The sequence below is a fragment of the Pungitius pungitius genome, chromosome 8 (genome assembly GCF_949316345.1).
Source record: "Pungitius pungitius chromosome 8, fPunPun2.1, whole genome shotgun sequence".
Taxonomy (NCBI): Eukaryota; Metazoa; Chordata; class Actinopteri; order Perciformes; family Gasterosteidae; genus Pungitius; species Pungitius pungitius.
This window is the reverse complement of record NC_084907.1, coordinates 20,476,526-20,490,881: the sequence shown is the minus strand read 5'-3', so window position 1 is coordinate 20,490,881 and position 14,356 is coordinate 20,476,526. Positions and strand designations below refer to the sequence as shown.

General features: G+C 42.9%; 1 protein-coding gene across 4 annotated transcripts; it reads right to left on the bottom strand.

The window, feature by feature from the left end:
• Positions 1 to 1,254: 1,254 nt before the first annotated feature.
• Positions 1,255 to 13,484, bottom strand: znf362a (zinc finger protein 362a). 4 transcript variants are annotated; one of them, XM_037447777.2, is made up of 9 exons: positions 13,292 to 13,484; positions 10,376 to 10,439; positions 9,043 to 9,283; positions 6,156 to 6,281; positions 5,340 to 5,667; positions 3,727 to 3,951; positions 3,009 to 3,087; positions 2,703 to 2,861; positions 1,255 to 2,597 (listed from the first exon to the last, which is right to left on the bottom strand). In XM_037447777.2, the coding sequence occupies exons 2-9, from the start codon at positions 10,436 to 10,438 to the stop codon at positions 2,478 to 2,480; spliced, it is 1,341 nt and encodes a 446-aa protein (XP_037303674.1). In that variant the 5' UTR covers position 10,439; positions 13,292 to 13,484; the 3' UTR covers positions 1,255 to 2,477. The 4 variants fall into 4 exon arrangements, with proteins under 4 accessions (XP_037303674.1, XP_037303679.1, XP_037303677.1 ...); XM_037447782.2 differs by having other exon boundaries at positions 9,043 to 9,250; positions 13,292 to 13,483; XM_037447780.2 differs by lacking the exon at positions 13,292 to 13,484 and adding an exon at positions 12,420 to 12,619.
• Positions 13,485 to 14,356: the final 872 nt, after the last annotated feature.

Below are 14,356 nucleotides of genomic sequence, written 5' to 3'. Positions count from 1 at the left end.
CCAAGCTGCGCCGACAGAGTGCCACAAATTAACCTGTTTAAAAATTAAAAAATATTTACATGTGCATGAGTATGTAAACAAGTATTTTTGAGTTTATTTTATAGTTTCTTTACTAAAACTGTTTTTTTTGTTTGTTTGTTGCCTCAAGGCAACACTGTGCCGTTAGGTTGACCACAGTCAACCTTTTTGCTACTGATATTGAACGGGAGTGGACACAGAAACTTGGGTCAAAGGTTCAGGATTAAGCAGTTGGGGTTGATCCTGATCCCTGCAACAGGTCAGGACAGTCAGGAGATCAAGGGCCAGTCAAAGGTCAATCAATAGAACAACGTGTGTCATTCATTCATGATCATTCATTTTGGATGACATTCATATTTGTGCTTTGTTATTTCCTTTAGGAGAATGCTTGTCTGATGGCAGTGAGTCTGTTGATCGAGATGAGGATGAAGATGTAGAAAAATGTAGAACACCCCACAATACATCCAATGCTCGCCCAGCGTAACATTTCTAATGATATCATGTCCCCCCCTACTGTATTTTAAGCAGACATTTCTATGAAGACAGGTTCTTCAGGTTATTATAGGGCAGTCTAACGTATATGTGATACAATGTGACACAAACAACTTTGTATGTGGATTTTTTTTTTTACATAGTGTTGGTAATTTCATTTCTTTGTTTAATATTTTCTAATTATCATTGTTTGGATCTATTTGTGGTTCATGTTGTTTGACTTATTTCACTTATTGGATGTACAAGAAAAAACCTGTGTGTTTTAAGTACCGCCGCAGCATACTGCCTCAGGGCAACAAACCCAAATCAAGTGTGTGTGTGTGGGGGGGGGGGGGCATACATTTTTACATTTTATGGTTAATATCGTATCGGGGAGCCCAAAGCTCCCCAAATATGGGCAAAAATATGGGAACGAGGCCGTTTGTCACTCTCCTAACTGTCATAAACGTTATCTCCACCAGAACACGACTTATCTCCCCCACCCCCCCCACAGCATCGTGTGAAGAGCAGGGTTTCAACAAGTCAACTATGAGCCAACAGACATTTCCTAAAAGAGTCAACAGTAGTCCTCCACATCACTTACAAATGCAAACCCAACACCTGTTGCACTATAGAACAGGTCTGATTTTATTCATAAGCATGAACAAGGCACGCTGAAAGAGGATGCTTTATCTTTATATTGTTTTAACTTATTTTGCATTAAAAATCACTTTCCAGTCAGAGAACACACAGCGCTTTTCACCGTTACTGGTAACTATAGTTATTTATTATAAAAAACAGGTTGACAGTCAATATAGTTTATTTACAGTACATATCATGCTATGAAATAAAGGCAAATGTAAAATTATAAAACAACATGGTGGAGGGTTGTATTAAAAATTAAATTAAGGCTTAAATGGATTGAAAAATGTTGACATTTTCTTTGATAAAACAATAAAAAAATGATGGCTTCAGTTGCACATTATGGTTGAAAACAAAGAGAGGGACCTCATTATTAAAGTTGCTGTGAAAGTAATACCTGTCTGTGTGACATTTCATGTCTTTATGTATTTGCTCACTCAAAGTGGAACATAAAAAAGCACTGCTTGTATGATTCATTTTCATATTAAAACACCAATAATCAATATTGGGAAGAATCTGACATGGATACATGCATATAAATCCTCAAGGTTTATGGTTTTTCAATTTACTCCAAGCAGAAGCTCTCACAGTCATCTCATCAATTCAAGTTTCAATTCAGTTTTTTTTTGCTTAGTTTGTGTGATTCTTTTGTATATTTACTAATAACAATTTCTTTTTGCAGTTCTCGTATTTTAGGAGACCTACAGCCTCGATTCAATTTGAACGAAAGAAACTGCGGTATTTTGCAAAACAAATGAAGAATGAAATATTCTTCTAATTATAAGTTGCATGTTATGGTCAAATGACAAAAATAATGTAATGAAAATGTTATGGCCGTATGATTGGTGAAACATTGCAAACACTGACATAACAAGATACACATGAATAAGCATTATATAAGAATTCTCCTTTATGCTCACTTGGCCCCTCGGCTAACGGAAGACTCCTTTTGATGCAAATACATTTATCTTTGCAAATACTTGGTGGAAAGAAAGCAAATGGAATATTACTAGAAAAAGACAATGTTATCACACAAAACGCTTAAGAACATTTTCCACGAACTGTAGCTGCCTGGGGCAATACTTGGGTTGTCACATAGAAAAAGACATTTTTAGGCCTGTCATTTCCCGGGCCCGAAAGTGCTGAGAAGTCATCTTTGGATGTCCCCGATAATACTATCTGGTCAGCAAAGAAAGAAAAGGAGGATACACCCATTAAAAGAGCACCTCTTCACCAGAAACCCGTACGATCTGGCACATCTTTGGAAGCCGTTAAATCGGGTTCTAAGTCCGTCGGAAGGGGCGCCGGCGTCAGATGTCGTGTCTGACGGGACGGCGCGAAGGGGCTCAGATGAGGGAGATGCGTATAGGGATGGCTGGAGACTCTGTCCTGTGCTGGGGGGAGTGATGGGACACCACATGTTCCATCATAGTGTGTTTGGACATGTGTTTTATAAGGTACGTCTCCTGGAGGAAAAAAAAAAGACAAAGACAAACACTTTGTTGACATCGCCGATGCAGTCAGCTCGGATTTGTAAATGTACCCCTTTTGGATTTTTGTTTCAAACTCACCGACGTGTAGGCGCGGCCGCACATGCTGCAGCAGTAGGCCTTGGCGTTTTTGATGGCGTGTGCGGACAGGTGGATCTGCAGCGAGGCAGAGTCTGAATAGGCACGGTAACAATTGGAACACTTGAAGGGCTTGTCTTTGTTGTGCTGCCTCTGGTGAGACTTCAGCAAAGGGAGGCAAAAAAACAACAACAAAAAACCATCGTAAATGAAGCTCAAGTCAATCCCAAAATGCCCTCGGTTTTTAAAAATGTGGGCGGGCGGAGACGGTTGAAACAGGTGAGCGAAGAGGGGCTCAGCAATGTTTACCTGGAGATTAGACAGCTGAGTAAAAGCTTTTTCACATCCCGGGTGGAGGCATTTGTACGGCCGATCCCCCGTGTGGATCCTGGAGAGGGTGAGATGGCGCAAACGTGGCAACAAAAGCCGGCCAGCAGAGAGTAAAGAAAGGTGCATTGAGACAACAACTAGCTGACGGCGTCTGACAGAGCGACTTGTGCCAACAGCTCCTCCTTTAAACGCTCGGCTCAACAAAATTACAAAACAGGTGACGGGGTTCGAGGTGACTTCTTTTGCTTTTACTTCAAAGAGTAGGTTTGCAATTCATGTCTTATCACACACATTTACATTGGGGTCAAATGGCAGGCACCTATTACCCTATTACAGCAAGCAATAAAAGCCTCTTGCAACACACACAAGGTATTATCTGTCTTTTGTATAGAATATATATATATATATTCTATACAAAAGTAACATTTTTCGTTAGCATGGTCAGATGGTCTATTTCTTAAAGATTTTCTGGGAATATCTATAGACAGCGACGGGGATGGACCAGAGGGGATTGACACGGAGGAACTGAACCCTAACTTTGCTCCTCTCGCCTCTTTAATTGACCAACCATCACGCCAAGAGGATCACAAATGTCCCTAAAGAAGGATTGGCGCTGCGCATCACATCGAACCCCTGCTCACACGGGCAATAACGAGACAAAACCCAATGCCACGGACACGCCATGACCAGAACCCACCTGGTGTGCTGCTGCAGATGGGAGAGTTGGCGAAAACATTTCTCGCAGTAGGAGCAGCGGTAGGGCTTGATGCCCAGGTGTATGCGCAGGTGCTGGGCCAGGTACGACGCGTTGGCGAAGGACTTGGTGCAGTGGGGGCACTTGTGAGCCTTGGCCTCTGTGTGCGTTTTGGAGTGGATCTGCATGTCCGACTTGGAGAAGAACGTCAGCGGACAAACTTTACACCTGCATCCAGGACACGGACAGAGGACACGTTAGAAGGGACTCACTCACGAAAGGCAGATTTCTTGCGTCCTTAAACGTACTTACATCTATATTTCGTAGTTAGACAGCAGCTAAACATTGTTTTCAAAACAAACCTCCAGCTCATAATAATAAACTACATTATACTGCAATATAAAGTGCTAAATGGCCCGGTGAGTGCTTGCTGTTAATGTTTTATGGCAACTATGTTCTCAAATAGTTTGCTTACTTACATTTACAAAAAAAGAAGGATGGACTGTCTGTCAACAGTGTCTGTTTGAGTAGCTGCTGAAAGCAGCGGCTCAGCTTTTATTGGTAGGCTTACGGTTCATTGTTTCTCAAATAAGAGGCCTGAGTGCTTTGTTCACAAGAAAATATTAAGCCATGGTTTAACTGCACTATTGGCTGAGTCCTTGTTTACCTGGATTGTGCACTTTATCATTTTATTTTGTACCGTACTGTTTGGCAATGTTGTTTTTCAGCAAAAATAAAACATTTGCATAAAGCAAGCCAATCCACTTTTCCATATTGTTAAGAGCATTAAAATGGAAAAAAAAATGGAAAAAAAGGAAGGGACATCTAAAATGTGCGATTAATTGTGATTAATTTTAAGTTAACTATGACATAATCGTGATTAAATATTTTAATTGTTTGACAGCACTAGTCTAAATGCTTCACTGCGTTTAGCTGCTAACTGAGTCTTTCTGCTGCTTGGTGTCGAGTAGTTGATGTACTGTGAGTAGATTGGGGGGGGAATCATTGCAGCATTACATTCATTTTGTGTTAAAGGATTTTTGCTCAAATATTTCATTTTGAGTTGGAAAAATCAAAAGTAATCAAAGGCAAAATAAAAAATGAATAAAAGTGATTGAGTCGGAGAATGGGTGGGCACACATTTTATGGTTGATATTGTATCAGGGAGCCTAAAGCTCCCCAAATATGGGCTAAATTATCTTTAATCTAATTACAAACATCTACGCTTGGGGTTTTGTTGCATTTCTATTTGTCCGTGGAAAGAATGCTTCACGAGGCTCTGATTTGAAAACATCGACCCCCCCCCCCCCCCCCCCAGTTGATCCTTAGTTACATGTAAAGGATGTGAGGACATCATGCTGACACTTCTGAGTCTGAGACCTTCGATGATATGGTGCCTTTGCCAATTAGATATATTTTCCCCACACTATTTTATTTTGTTTAATAACATTCAAGATTTTATGTATGAATTTATATATTCACCAGTTTTACCCTTCTAGATTACTCCAATCTGGAGTACCCTATAATCAATAATAGTATTACTTCTTCCTCTTTAAGGAGACCACTACTCTGAAAACCACCATAACCACCGATGGAGGCATCTACACCTCTCTTGCCTGTAGGTCTTTGCTGGCTTCGCAGTGAGGGTGACGCAGGACGGGTCGTTGCCCGAAGCTAGGATCGGGTACGGCACCACCAAGAGAGACGACCCGCTTTCCGCTTTGATCCTCCTGCGCCCTCGCTCCTCCTTGGGAGGGGGGCCGAGGAGTCCCACCAGACCGCCGTGGTTCTTCCCGAGCTCCATGCCGTGGCCGCAGGCTAAGCCGGAGAGGAGGTGTTGCGTGGGGCCTCCGCCCAGCCGGCCGTGGTTGCTCAGGGAGGCCGTGGCGGGGGTGACCATCTCCGAGGTGTTGAGGTTGCCCGTTCTGGATGCGAGCGCCACACCTGTCGTTTTGCAGAGGTAAGGAGAGCTGGTCACGCAAAGTGGAGCAAAAGAAACCCTCCGGTTGCTCAACAACAGATGAGTAAAACAACCAGGAATCAGGAAACATGTCCGGCATACAAGGAATATGAATTACACACTTGAACAGTCGGACAATTAACAACAAGACAACACGACAACATGGTGCAAGAGGAATGAAATAACATGTATTGCTATAGGCTAGTATATAAGGCTTAGGCTAAATAAGGCAATAAAAAGGGCCCCGGGGAGACAGTATGGCGGCGTTGCTGTTGTTAAGATAATGTTGAGATAATAATATCACACTTCTATTGAACTTGAGTCTTGTGTTTTTAGTCTACCTCGTGCACAGCGCACAGGGTCCTTTACAATGTTTCCTCCGCAGCGAAAGACGATTGAAACCGGAGAGACGGTCACGTCCTTTCTTTTGTTTTTACATCAACAGCTGGAGGCCAACCGGTCAAACTGCTACCTGAGACGTGGTTTGTCCTTGACGGATGGTCTATGAGTTGACGGAGATGCCAGTCCTCCCACAATCCTCTGGCTTTTATAGCGGCCTTGTCGTCCAGATTCAAGTTTACGTCGCCCAGAATACGACCTGGTGAAGAATATGCAGGAAAGTTCATATATGCGAAAGCACATACATTGTTGAAGTCTGAAAAAGGGTTGCAAAATTCCGGGAATATTCAGGAATTAACAGGAACATTTTGGGGTAATTTAACTGTATTTACCTTGTCATCAGCAGACATGCATGTAAACATTTCTACTACAACTTTTAAAATGTATTTTAAAATATTTTGGACTTTTTGTGGAAAAAAAAAACCCGGACAGCAAGGCGGTAAAATAACTGTAACTAACAACACACACACTGTGCGATTAATTGTGATTAATTTTAAGTTAACTATGACATAATCGTGATTAAATATTTTAATTGTTTGACAGCACTAGTCTAAATGCTTCACTGCGTTTAGCTGCTAACTGAGTCTGTCTGCTGCTTGGTGTCGAGTAGTTGATGTACTGTGAGTAGATTGGGGGGGAATCATTGCAGCATTACATTCATTTTGTGTTAAAGGATTTTTGCTCAAATAATTCATTTTGAGTTGGAAAAATCAAAAGTAATCAAAGGCAAAATAAAAAATGAATAAAAGTGATTGAGTCGGAGAATGGGTGGGCACACATTTTATGGTTTTATTCACACACACACACACACACACACACACACACACACACACACACACACACACACACACACACACACACACACACACACACACACACACACACACACACTGTCTTTTGTTTAGCTTTACGCTTTCCTGTATCCATGGCGATGATGTCAGTTGGCTGAGTGAATGCAGGAGCTAGCATAGCATTGGCCATTGAAATTAATGGGAATGTTCGAATACTCCTGTGCTGTCTTACTACCTTCCTTCTCTTAAAGAAGAGAAAGAACTGGACTGTTCCAAATCCATTATTCTGTCTCTTCCGCTTTTATTTTCTTGTATTAAATGTACATCTTTCAGTTTTCTCACTTAGATTTTTCAAAAGTTACCGAGAAATAGACACAGAAGCCACGCCCCTGTCACCTCAAAATTGATACGTTGAGCTTTTTCTCCAACGATGAGCTGTCAGTTTGTTAATGACTTGTTTGTCTTATCAATAACATATTGACCCCCGCAATAAAAACTTGGGCTCAAATGCAGTGGTGCGGCCTCAATAGCCGATAAGTTTGTTAATGGATCACGAAAGCCGCACATCATCAAGGTGATGGTGTCCTTTTGTGTGGACATACAAAAGTTAGTCTACTCAGTAGACTAACTTTTGTATATGGGGGTCAATATGTTATTGATAAGACAAACAAGTCATTAACAAACTGACAGCTCATCGTTGGAGAAAAAGCTGGGATGGGCAACTGGCGGCCCTCGTCATCACTCAGTGCGGCCCTTGAATAGATCAATAATAATTTTAAATTTTAATAATTAAAAAAAATAAAATAATAATAATTACATTTTTGACCGATAGAGGGCGCACCGTTCCCAGACAATAGCGGGCACGGCCGCTTTGCAACAACAGAGAAGAAGAACGTCAACAGTCATGGCCACTAGCAGTGGCATAAAGAGAAAACTTGACCGAGAAAATCGCATTTTTCAGACAAAATGGGAAGAAGAGTACCTCTTCACCGAATTCAAAGGAAAACCAATGTGTCTAGTTTGCTTGGAGACATTATCAGCCCTAAAAGATTATAACTTGAATCGACATTACAACACCTTGCATAAGGTTAAGTACGAGAAGTACACGGGAGCTGCCAGAGCCGCAGTAGTAGCAGACCTCAAATCTAAAGTAGTAGCAGACCTCGAAAAATTACAGGAGCAATTCAACGATCGTTTCCAAGATTTTGACGAGATGCAACCACGAATTGCGCTATTCACTGACCCCCTTTCTGCTGTGATCAGCGCGCAACCATCGGAGCTGCAGCTCGAACTCTGCGAGCTGCAGGCAGACCCGTTTTTTCAAGCAAAGCGCAACGAGAGGGGGATTTCATTTTGGAGACTTCTTCCCGAGGCACGTTTTCCACGTCTCCGAGATTTCGCCCTCTCAATGGCCAGTATGTTTGGGAGCACTTACATTTGCGAGAGCAGTTTTTCCACCATGAAGCACATAAAGTCCAAAGAGAGAAATAGACTCACCGACGATACACTGTTTCATTTGATGCGCATTGGGACCACAAACATTGACATTGACATCCAATCCATTGTGAGCCAGCAGGCCAAACCACAGCTCTCTCATTAGCTTCAATTAATGTTGGGCCTCTGTGGTTTTCTGCTATTATTGAATGAGAGCTATTTGCAATAAGTTTAAAAAAATCTTTTTTGTTGTTTGTGATGAATGAGTTCAAATGCCTTTTGCACTTATTTTTTAAGCATGTTTTGTCTTATGAAGGACATGTTACAATGCATTTATTTTATAAGCAGAAACTATTTGCAATCAGTTTTTTAAGCAAACTTTGTTCTTTGATATGAAGGAGTTCAAGTTACTTTTTGCACTTTTTTAAGCAAACTATTTGTCTTGCTAAATTAAAATGCATTTATGCAGAAAATAGTTGTATGTTGGTGCAGTAAACACACAGGTATAAATTCATATTAAAAAAAATCTAATTGAGAATCATTTGTAGTGTTTTTCATATCCAATTATTTCAAGTGCGCGGTCATGTGGCCCTCCAATGGTCCTCCTGAATCATGTATTTAAAAGCCTCGCATCAGGTGTAAAACACACCGTGTCGTGAGCCAAGCAGTGTCGGATTATTTCAGAGATCCGCGGTTCTCACGCAGCAGCGCCGGTCAGGGCGGGGAGGCGAGTACCTGTGACGGAGCTGGAGGCGGGGCGGGCGTGAAGGGCGATGTCGGGCGGGGACGGACTGTGGCTGTGGAGAACCTGCATCTGATGAGTTTTGGACATGGCGTGCTGGCTGCCGTCCGCCTGGATCGGGGGAGCCAGCAAGGGCTGCTGGGACGGGGCCGAGGCGGCGGGCAGGTGCTGCGGTCGGATCTTCTCCGCCATCAGCTGCTCCTTGATTTTATTGATCAAGACTAGGTTATCCAGCTGACAGCCAGGAACCAGCAATTGTGACAAGAGAACAGCAACGAGTTCAGTCAGGGTCATGTTATGAGGCGACGGTGCCCCCCAGAGGCCGATACGTGACATTGTGCCCAAACGCCATCGTAGCAGTGGTTCCCAAACCGGTTTCGTCTTTAGTCCCGTTCAAATCAATGTGATGGTTTTTACCAGCTCTTGTTTGGCTTCTAGAATTTTTAACAATTTTCTGTGAAAGATTGTTTGAATGCATTCAATCATCTGGAGACCTTTGAGGGGCCCCGGACTCCGGGTCGGGAACAACTGCTTATGGTGTATTTTATGGACATTTCGGTGAGAAATGAAGCCTGAAAGTCTACATCTGCAATCTTCTCAGGTAACTCTTTGCTAATTAATATCATATCCCACAATGTCCGAGTATTTTTTTCACTGGAGAACTATTTTAAATTAGAAAACAAATTCCAGAAGGTGAGTCCTCCGAGTCGCCCCGTAGAGGCTTAAAGAGAGGACATCACAGCGGGGATTTGGGAGCGGCTGTGTAACAAAAACACGGTCGCACACGAGTAACACAAGCCTTAAAACGACTGGAGGATGATTGGCTGACGTGAATGTGTACAAACCCCAGAGCAGCTCACGGAACAAACAAACAAACAAACAACCGAACTGCTACATGGGAATGTACCGTCTTAAAAGCAGTATATCCAATCCGAATACCTCCAGACCCAGAGCTTTTCATCCTATACTTATATCCACCCATTCATAACATTAGAGGGAGAACGATTTTTTTTTTTAGAAATTGGAATTATTAAGAGTTATTGGTCTATCACAGAGAAATGTTGGTGGGCAAATGGGTTTTTGGATTATCTACGACTCTGGCCTTAGAGGAAAGCTCACACACTGTCAGTGTGGATGAATAACTCCTTCACAGCATCCAGGGTCCACCCCTGTACAGGATATTATATAGAGAACAGACTTATCCCTGTGATGCACCTGTGGATACACTATTACTAAACAAGTCGTAAATCTTTACATTAAGATGAAGTGATCGACGCTGTGATCCCTGTGTAACGTGCGCCCCCCCCCAAGGAGGGAGTCACTCACCTGGCCGGGCATGGTGGGAGGCGGAGGCCAAAAATAGGGATTGTTGAAGCGAGGTTCAGCCATCCTGAAAGAAATACACAAGGATCATCAACAAGACGAGGGCGGATTCTTCGTCAAGACATTTTGTGGTTCTTCTTAAACGCAGCCGGGTGGTGACTTGGTGCATTTAGGGTTTATCTTCTTAATTCCAGGATGGGAACCTCTGTTGTAAGATTTTCCAAAAAAAAAAAAAAAAACCCCAACTTCTTAATGACACAAATAAATGTGATGATCTACTGTTGGTGCACCGAAGCGGCGAGTAAAACTCTCCCCCCCCCCCAAACGTATCCCGGTCGTGTGATCGTGGATTTTCTAAGACGTTCTCTCTCTCTCTTCTTTTTTTCTCCAAAGTGCGAGAGGAAGAGGAAACGTTGTGTCTGCACACACGGCTTCATCAGAGCGGATCTTTTGCTGACGTTTGAGGTGCGAGGTGAAGCCTTTTCTTGGGATTCCCGACCACACGACGCTGAGATGGTTATGCTGCCTGAGAGATAAGACCCTCACGTGGTTGCAACTTCTTATCGAGCGGGGGGGGGGTTATCTGAGAAAACAGAAACTTTAGAAGCGATGTGTGATGAAGAAGCTGCATATAGAAACCACACTGATTTGTAAGTGACATGGGAGCATCTTTCTTTTGAATGGCAAATTAAGAGCATGAAATATTCTGTTTGAAATGTTATTGGTGCGTCAGGCAATGTCAGGCCAGATGGGCGGACAGCTCAGTTTCTGACAGCGGACAGAGAGGGGGGGGGGGGCTGCTTGCTGCTGGAGTTTTGATCTAAAGGCTTTCCTTTCCTTTCTTTGGCCCATTTCGCCATTCCTAAGTGTGTTTGGCTCAGCAGAGGCACAACACGGTCCATCTCTCCGAGCCAAAGGCAACAAAAAGGGTACGTTCAGGGGTACGAGCGTACAGCAAACCCCACAAAATATTTCTGTAATGATGCCAGGCGTGGGGTGGGGGTGGGGGGGGGGGGGGATCAGTTTCACTTGCTGGAGGCTTTCTGCCTTTCTGGAAGGAGGCTCAAGAGTTTGACGGCTGCTGAGCTTCACTTTTCTAAAAAAAAAAAAAAGGCACGATTCACACCAACCACAAACAGGTCCAGACTTACTTTAGTGCTACTTGCTACACTTTTACCAGAAGATTCGAGACGTTTGAGTATCGATAGGGGCTCGAATATTTTTGCCTTCATGTAAGCGGGTTTGATGTTTTTCAAGCAGGTGAGAAAAAGATGGGAAAGCTGTTTTTACCAGTCATTTGGATACAGATAGCGAGGAGCAAAATATACATTTTCAGATAAAATGAATACATCCAAGAAGGACGGCAAATATTAGATATATTTAATGTTGATCGGGTCGGCAGATTACTGTTTTTTTTTTGGCAAAGAAGTGAAAGGTGGGCGAGATAATTCCCACGGTCACAAGGTGAGGTGAGAAATGTACAAGCTGGAACGGTGATTGTTGCTGAATTCCCACAACTGATGGTTGGTAATTAATGGTTTTAAAGATCAATTAAACCATTAAGAAAAACTGCTATGTTGACAGGTTGTAAAAGCCTTCTTGGGACCAAAATCCATCCACTTAGTGGTCTAATTGTGAGCCTTAATGAATGACTTCTTGACATTTATAACTGAGATCACGATGGCCTTTCATAAAGTGCAACATCCATGACCATCTATTGATGTAGGTTTAGCTGCATTAATTACACACTAGAAAGATACATAGTACCGAGAGAGAACTCAAATTATCGTATTAATGGCGTGTAACTGCTTTGTAAAGCATGACTTCACTTTTTGATAATGAAACCACTTGTTAAAATGTATAAACCCTTATAGAGGATATTAAAGAGTGACGCTAAGGTGACGTTAGTCCCTAAAGCCTCATGCTGTTCATTCCATAATAAACCAGTATTCTTTCATGAGGAGAGGAACCCATATAAGTGCTATTCTGACACGTCCTTCAGATCGAAATGTTACTACAATGACGTTACAGAAAACTAAAAATCCACCTTCAGAGCCACAAAACACGAGAACGGAGCATCAGGCTGCTGCTCCATCTCCTCCACATGGAAACAAAAAAAACTCCACTTAGGGTTAACTTTTTGCTCCTTTTTTTTTGGAGGGGGGGGGGGTGTTATGCAGAATTATTCCTCTGTTGAAAAAACAAGCTTCAACGTAAGGTTTAATTTAAGGGATAAAAAGGCGCAGCAGCAGCCGGGAGCGAAGCAGCATCTCCTCCTGCGCAGCGCCTCTCCCACATTCTCAGACAGTTTATTAAAAAAATGTCAGACAAAAGGAAAACAAAAATGGCAGCCCCGTCTTATTTTTATAAGCACCGGACGCCATATTCTGCAGATCCGAATATTATGGAGGAGGGTAATTCTCCCGGTGGCACAGGACGGCGTCGTGGCCTTAATTTGCATTAAGCCTACGAACGATTGTTTACTTTGATTCGGGTTTGAATGGCCCGGCTGGAGGAAGGGGAAAAAAAAAACACTTCCTACAACAATCATCATGCCCTCGATGAATCCTCTGCAGCTGCTGAGCCGTGAGAAGAAGAAGAAGAAGAAGAAGAAGAAAAAAAAAAAAAGGAAGAAGCCCAACGTGGATGTTAATAGTGGCGCGTAGTGAAAAGGCTTCTGCCGGAAGAAAAGAAATCCGCCTCTCGTCGTCCCTGCGATGCAAAGCCTCCTTTCCTCCTTTCCTTTTTGCTTGTGCTTTTTTTTTGAATGCAACTTTTGCATGACTTAAAGCACAAAACGGTGACGAGGCGACACGAGCACGGGGCTCGCGTGAGAGAGACAGAGAGAGAGAGAGAGAGAGAGAGAGAGAGAGAAGCAAAGAATGGAAGCACGTCGTTTGCATCGAGCCGCCAACGTACCTGAGAGCAGCGAGGGAAGGAATCTCTTAGGGAGGATAGGACGCTTCTTTCTGCTCGCCGTCGGTCGGACTTCAAACCTTCCGGGTCGCCTGCTGTTCACTTCTGGGTGCTGCAGGCGTCTGAACACAAGGCGCTGGAACACATTTTTCAACCTATTTTTTCTGGGTTTTTTACTGATTTAAACGGTGGCTCCCCCCCCCCCTTGCAGATGGATGCATGCATATAAAACCCCGTGCACATTGAGGTCATCATTAAAGTGGTTTTCCTGCACAAATGACAGTCGTGGTGTGAAAATAGGATTGCACGTGAGAGGGAGACCTTCTCTCATGTGCATTATCACTAAAACAGTAATAAGGCTGTGCACTTAAGACAGAGCTGCATTGATTTAAGTCCAGAATGTGAATCATGTGTTGCACCTTTGTTTGTCTGTTTGTCTGATTGTTTGTTTGTATGTCTGTCTGTTTGTCCCGGGCCTTGAATGTCATTGTACAGTAAATGTGAAGCGTAATCCGCTCAGCAGCAACATGACAGGCTGCTAATATGCTCCGTGCTTAGCTCAGCAGGAGATGGCACTGCTGCCACAAACCAGACACTTTGAGCAAGTGGTGATCATGCAGGTTGAAAAAGTATGGGGGGTGGTCGACATGAGCAAAACACTTTTCATGTGAATGGAGACATCAGCAGAGTGCAGAGGGCTCAGGTGGATTGTGGATACAATTTAGCATGAGTACGGTTTTACAAATAACAACAAAGACACACATGCGCACATTCAAATTTATGTTTATCCATTCATAGTAAATGCAAACACCGCCGGACCCCGTCTCGTATGTCTCTGGGGGGGAGTAAGACGTGACGATAATGATGAAAAGTAGGCCTTGCTTCATTTTTCCTTGCAGTTCATAACACGTAATCATGTACGGAGGAAGCAGCGTTAAGTTGTTCAAAAACAACATTTGTTTCCTGTTTTGATCACTAAAAAAGAGAAAGATCATTATTTTTTTTCTATGAACTGATCTGATTACTTTGCCAAACCCAACTTCCTGCTGCAGATCTTTTTTTTAAATA

Excerpts from the sequence above, each read along its gene's own strand:
- znf362a (XM_037447777.2), bottom strand. The coding sequence starts at position 10,438 with ATGGCTGAACCTCGCTTCAACAATCCCTATTTTTGGCCTCCGCCTCCC. Across the intron at positions 6,282-9,042 it reads CGCCTCCAGCTCCGTCACAG|GTCGTATTCTGGGCGACGTA; the intron begins GTACTCGCCTCC and ends ATTCTTCACCAG. Across the intron at positions 2,862-3,008 it reads CTCAGCTGTCTAATCTCCAG|TCTCACCAGAGGCAGCACAA; the intron begins GTAAACATTGCT and ends CCTTTGCTGAAG.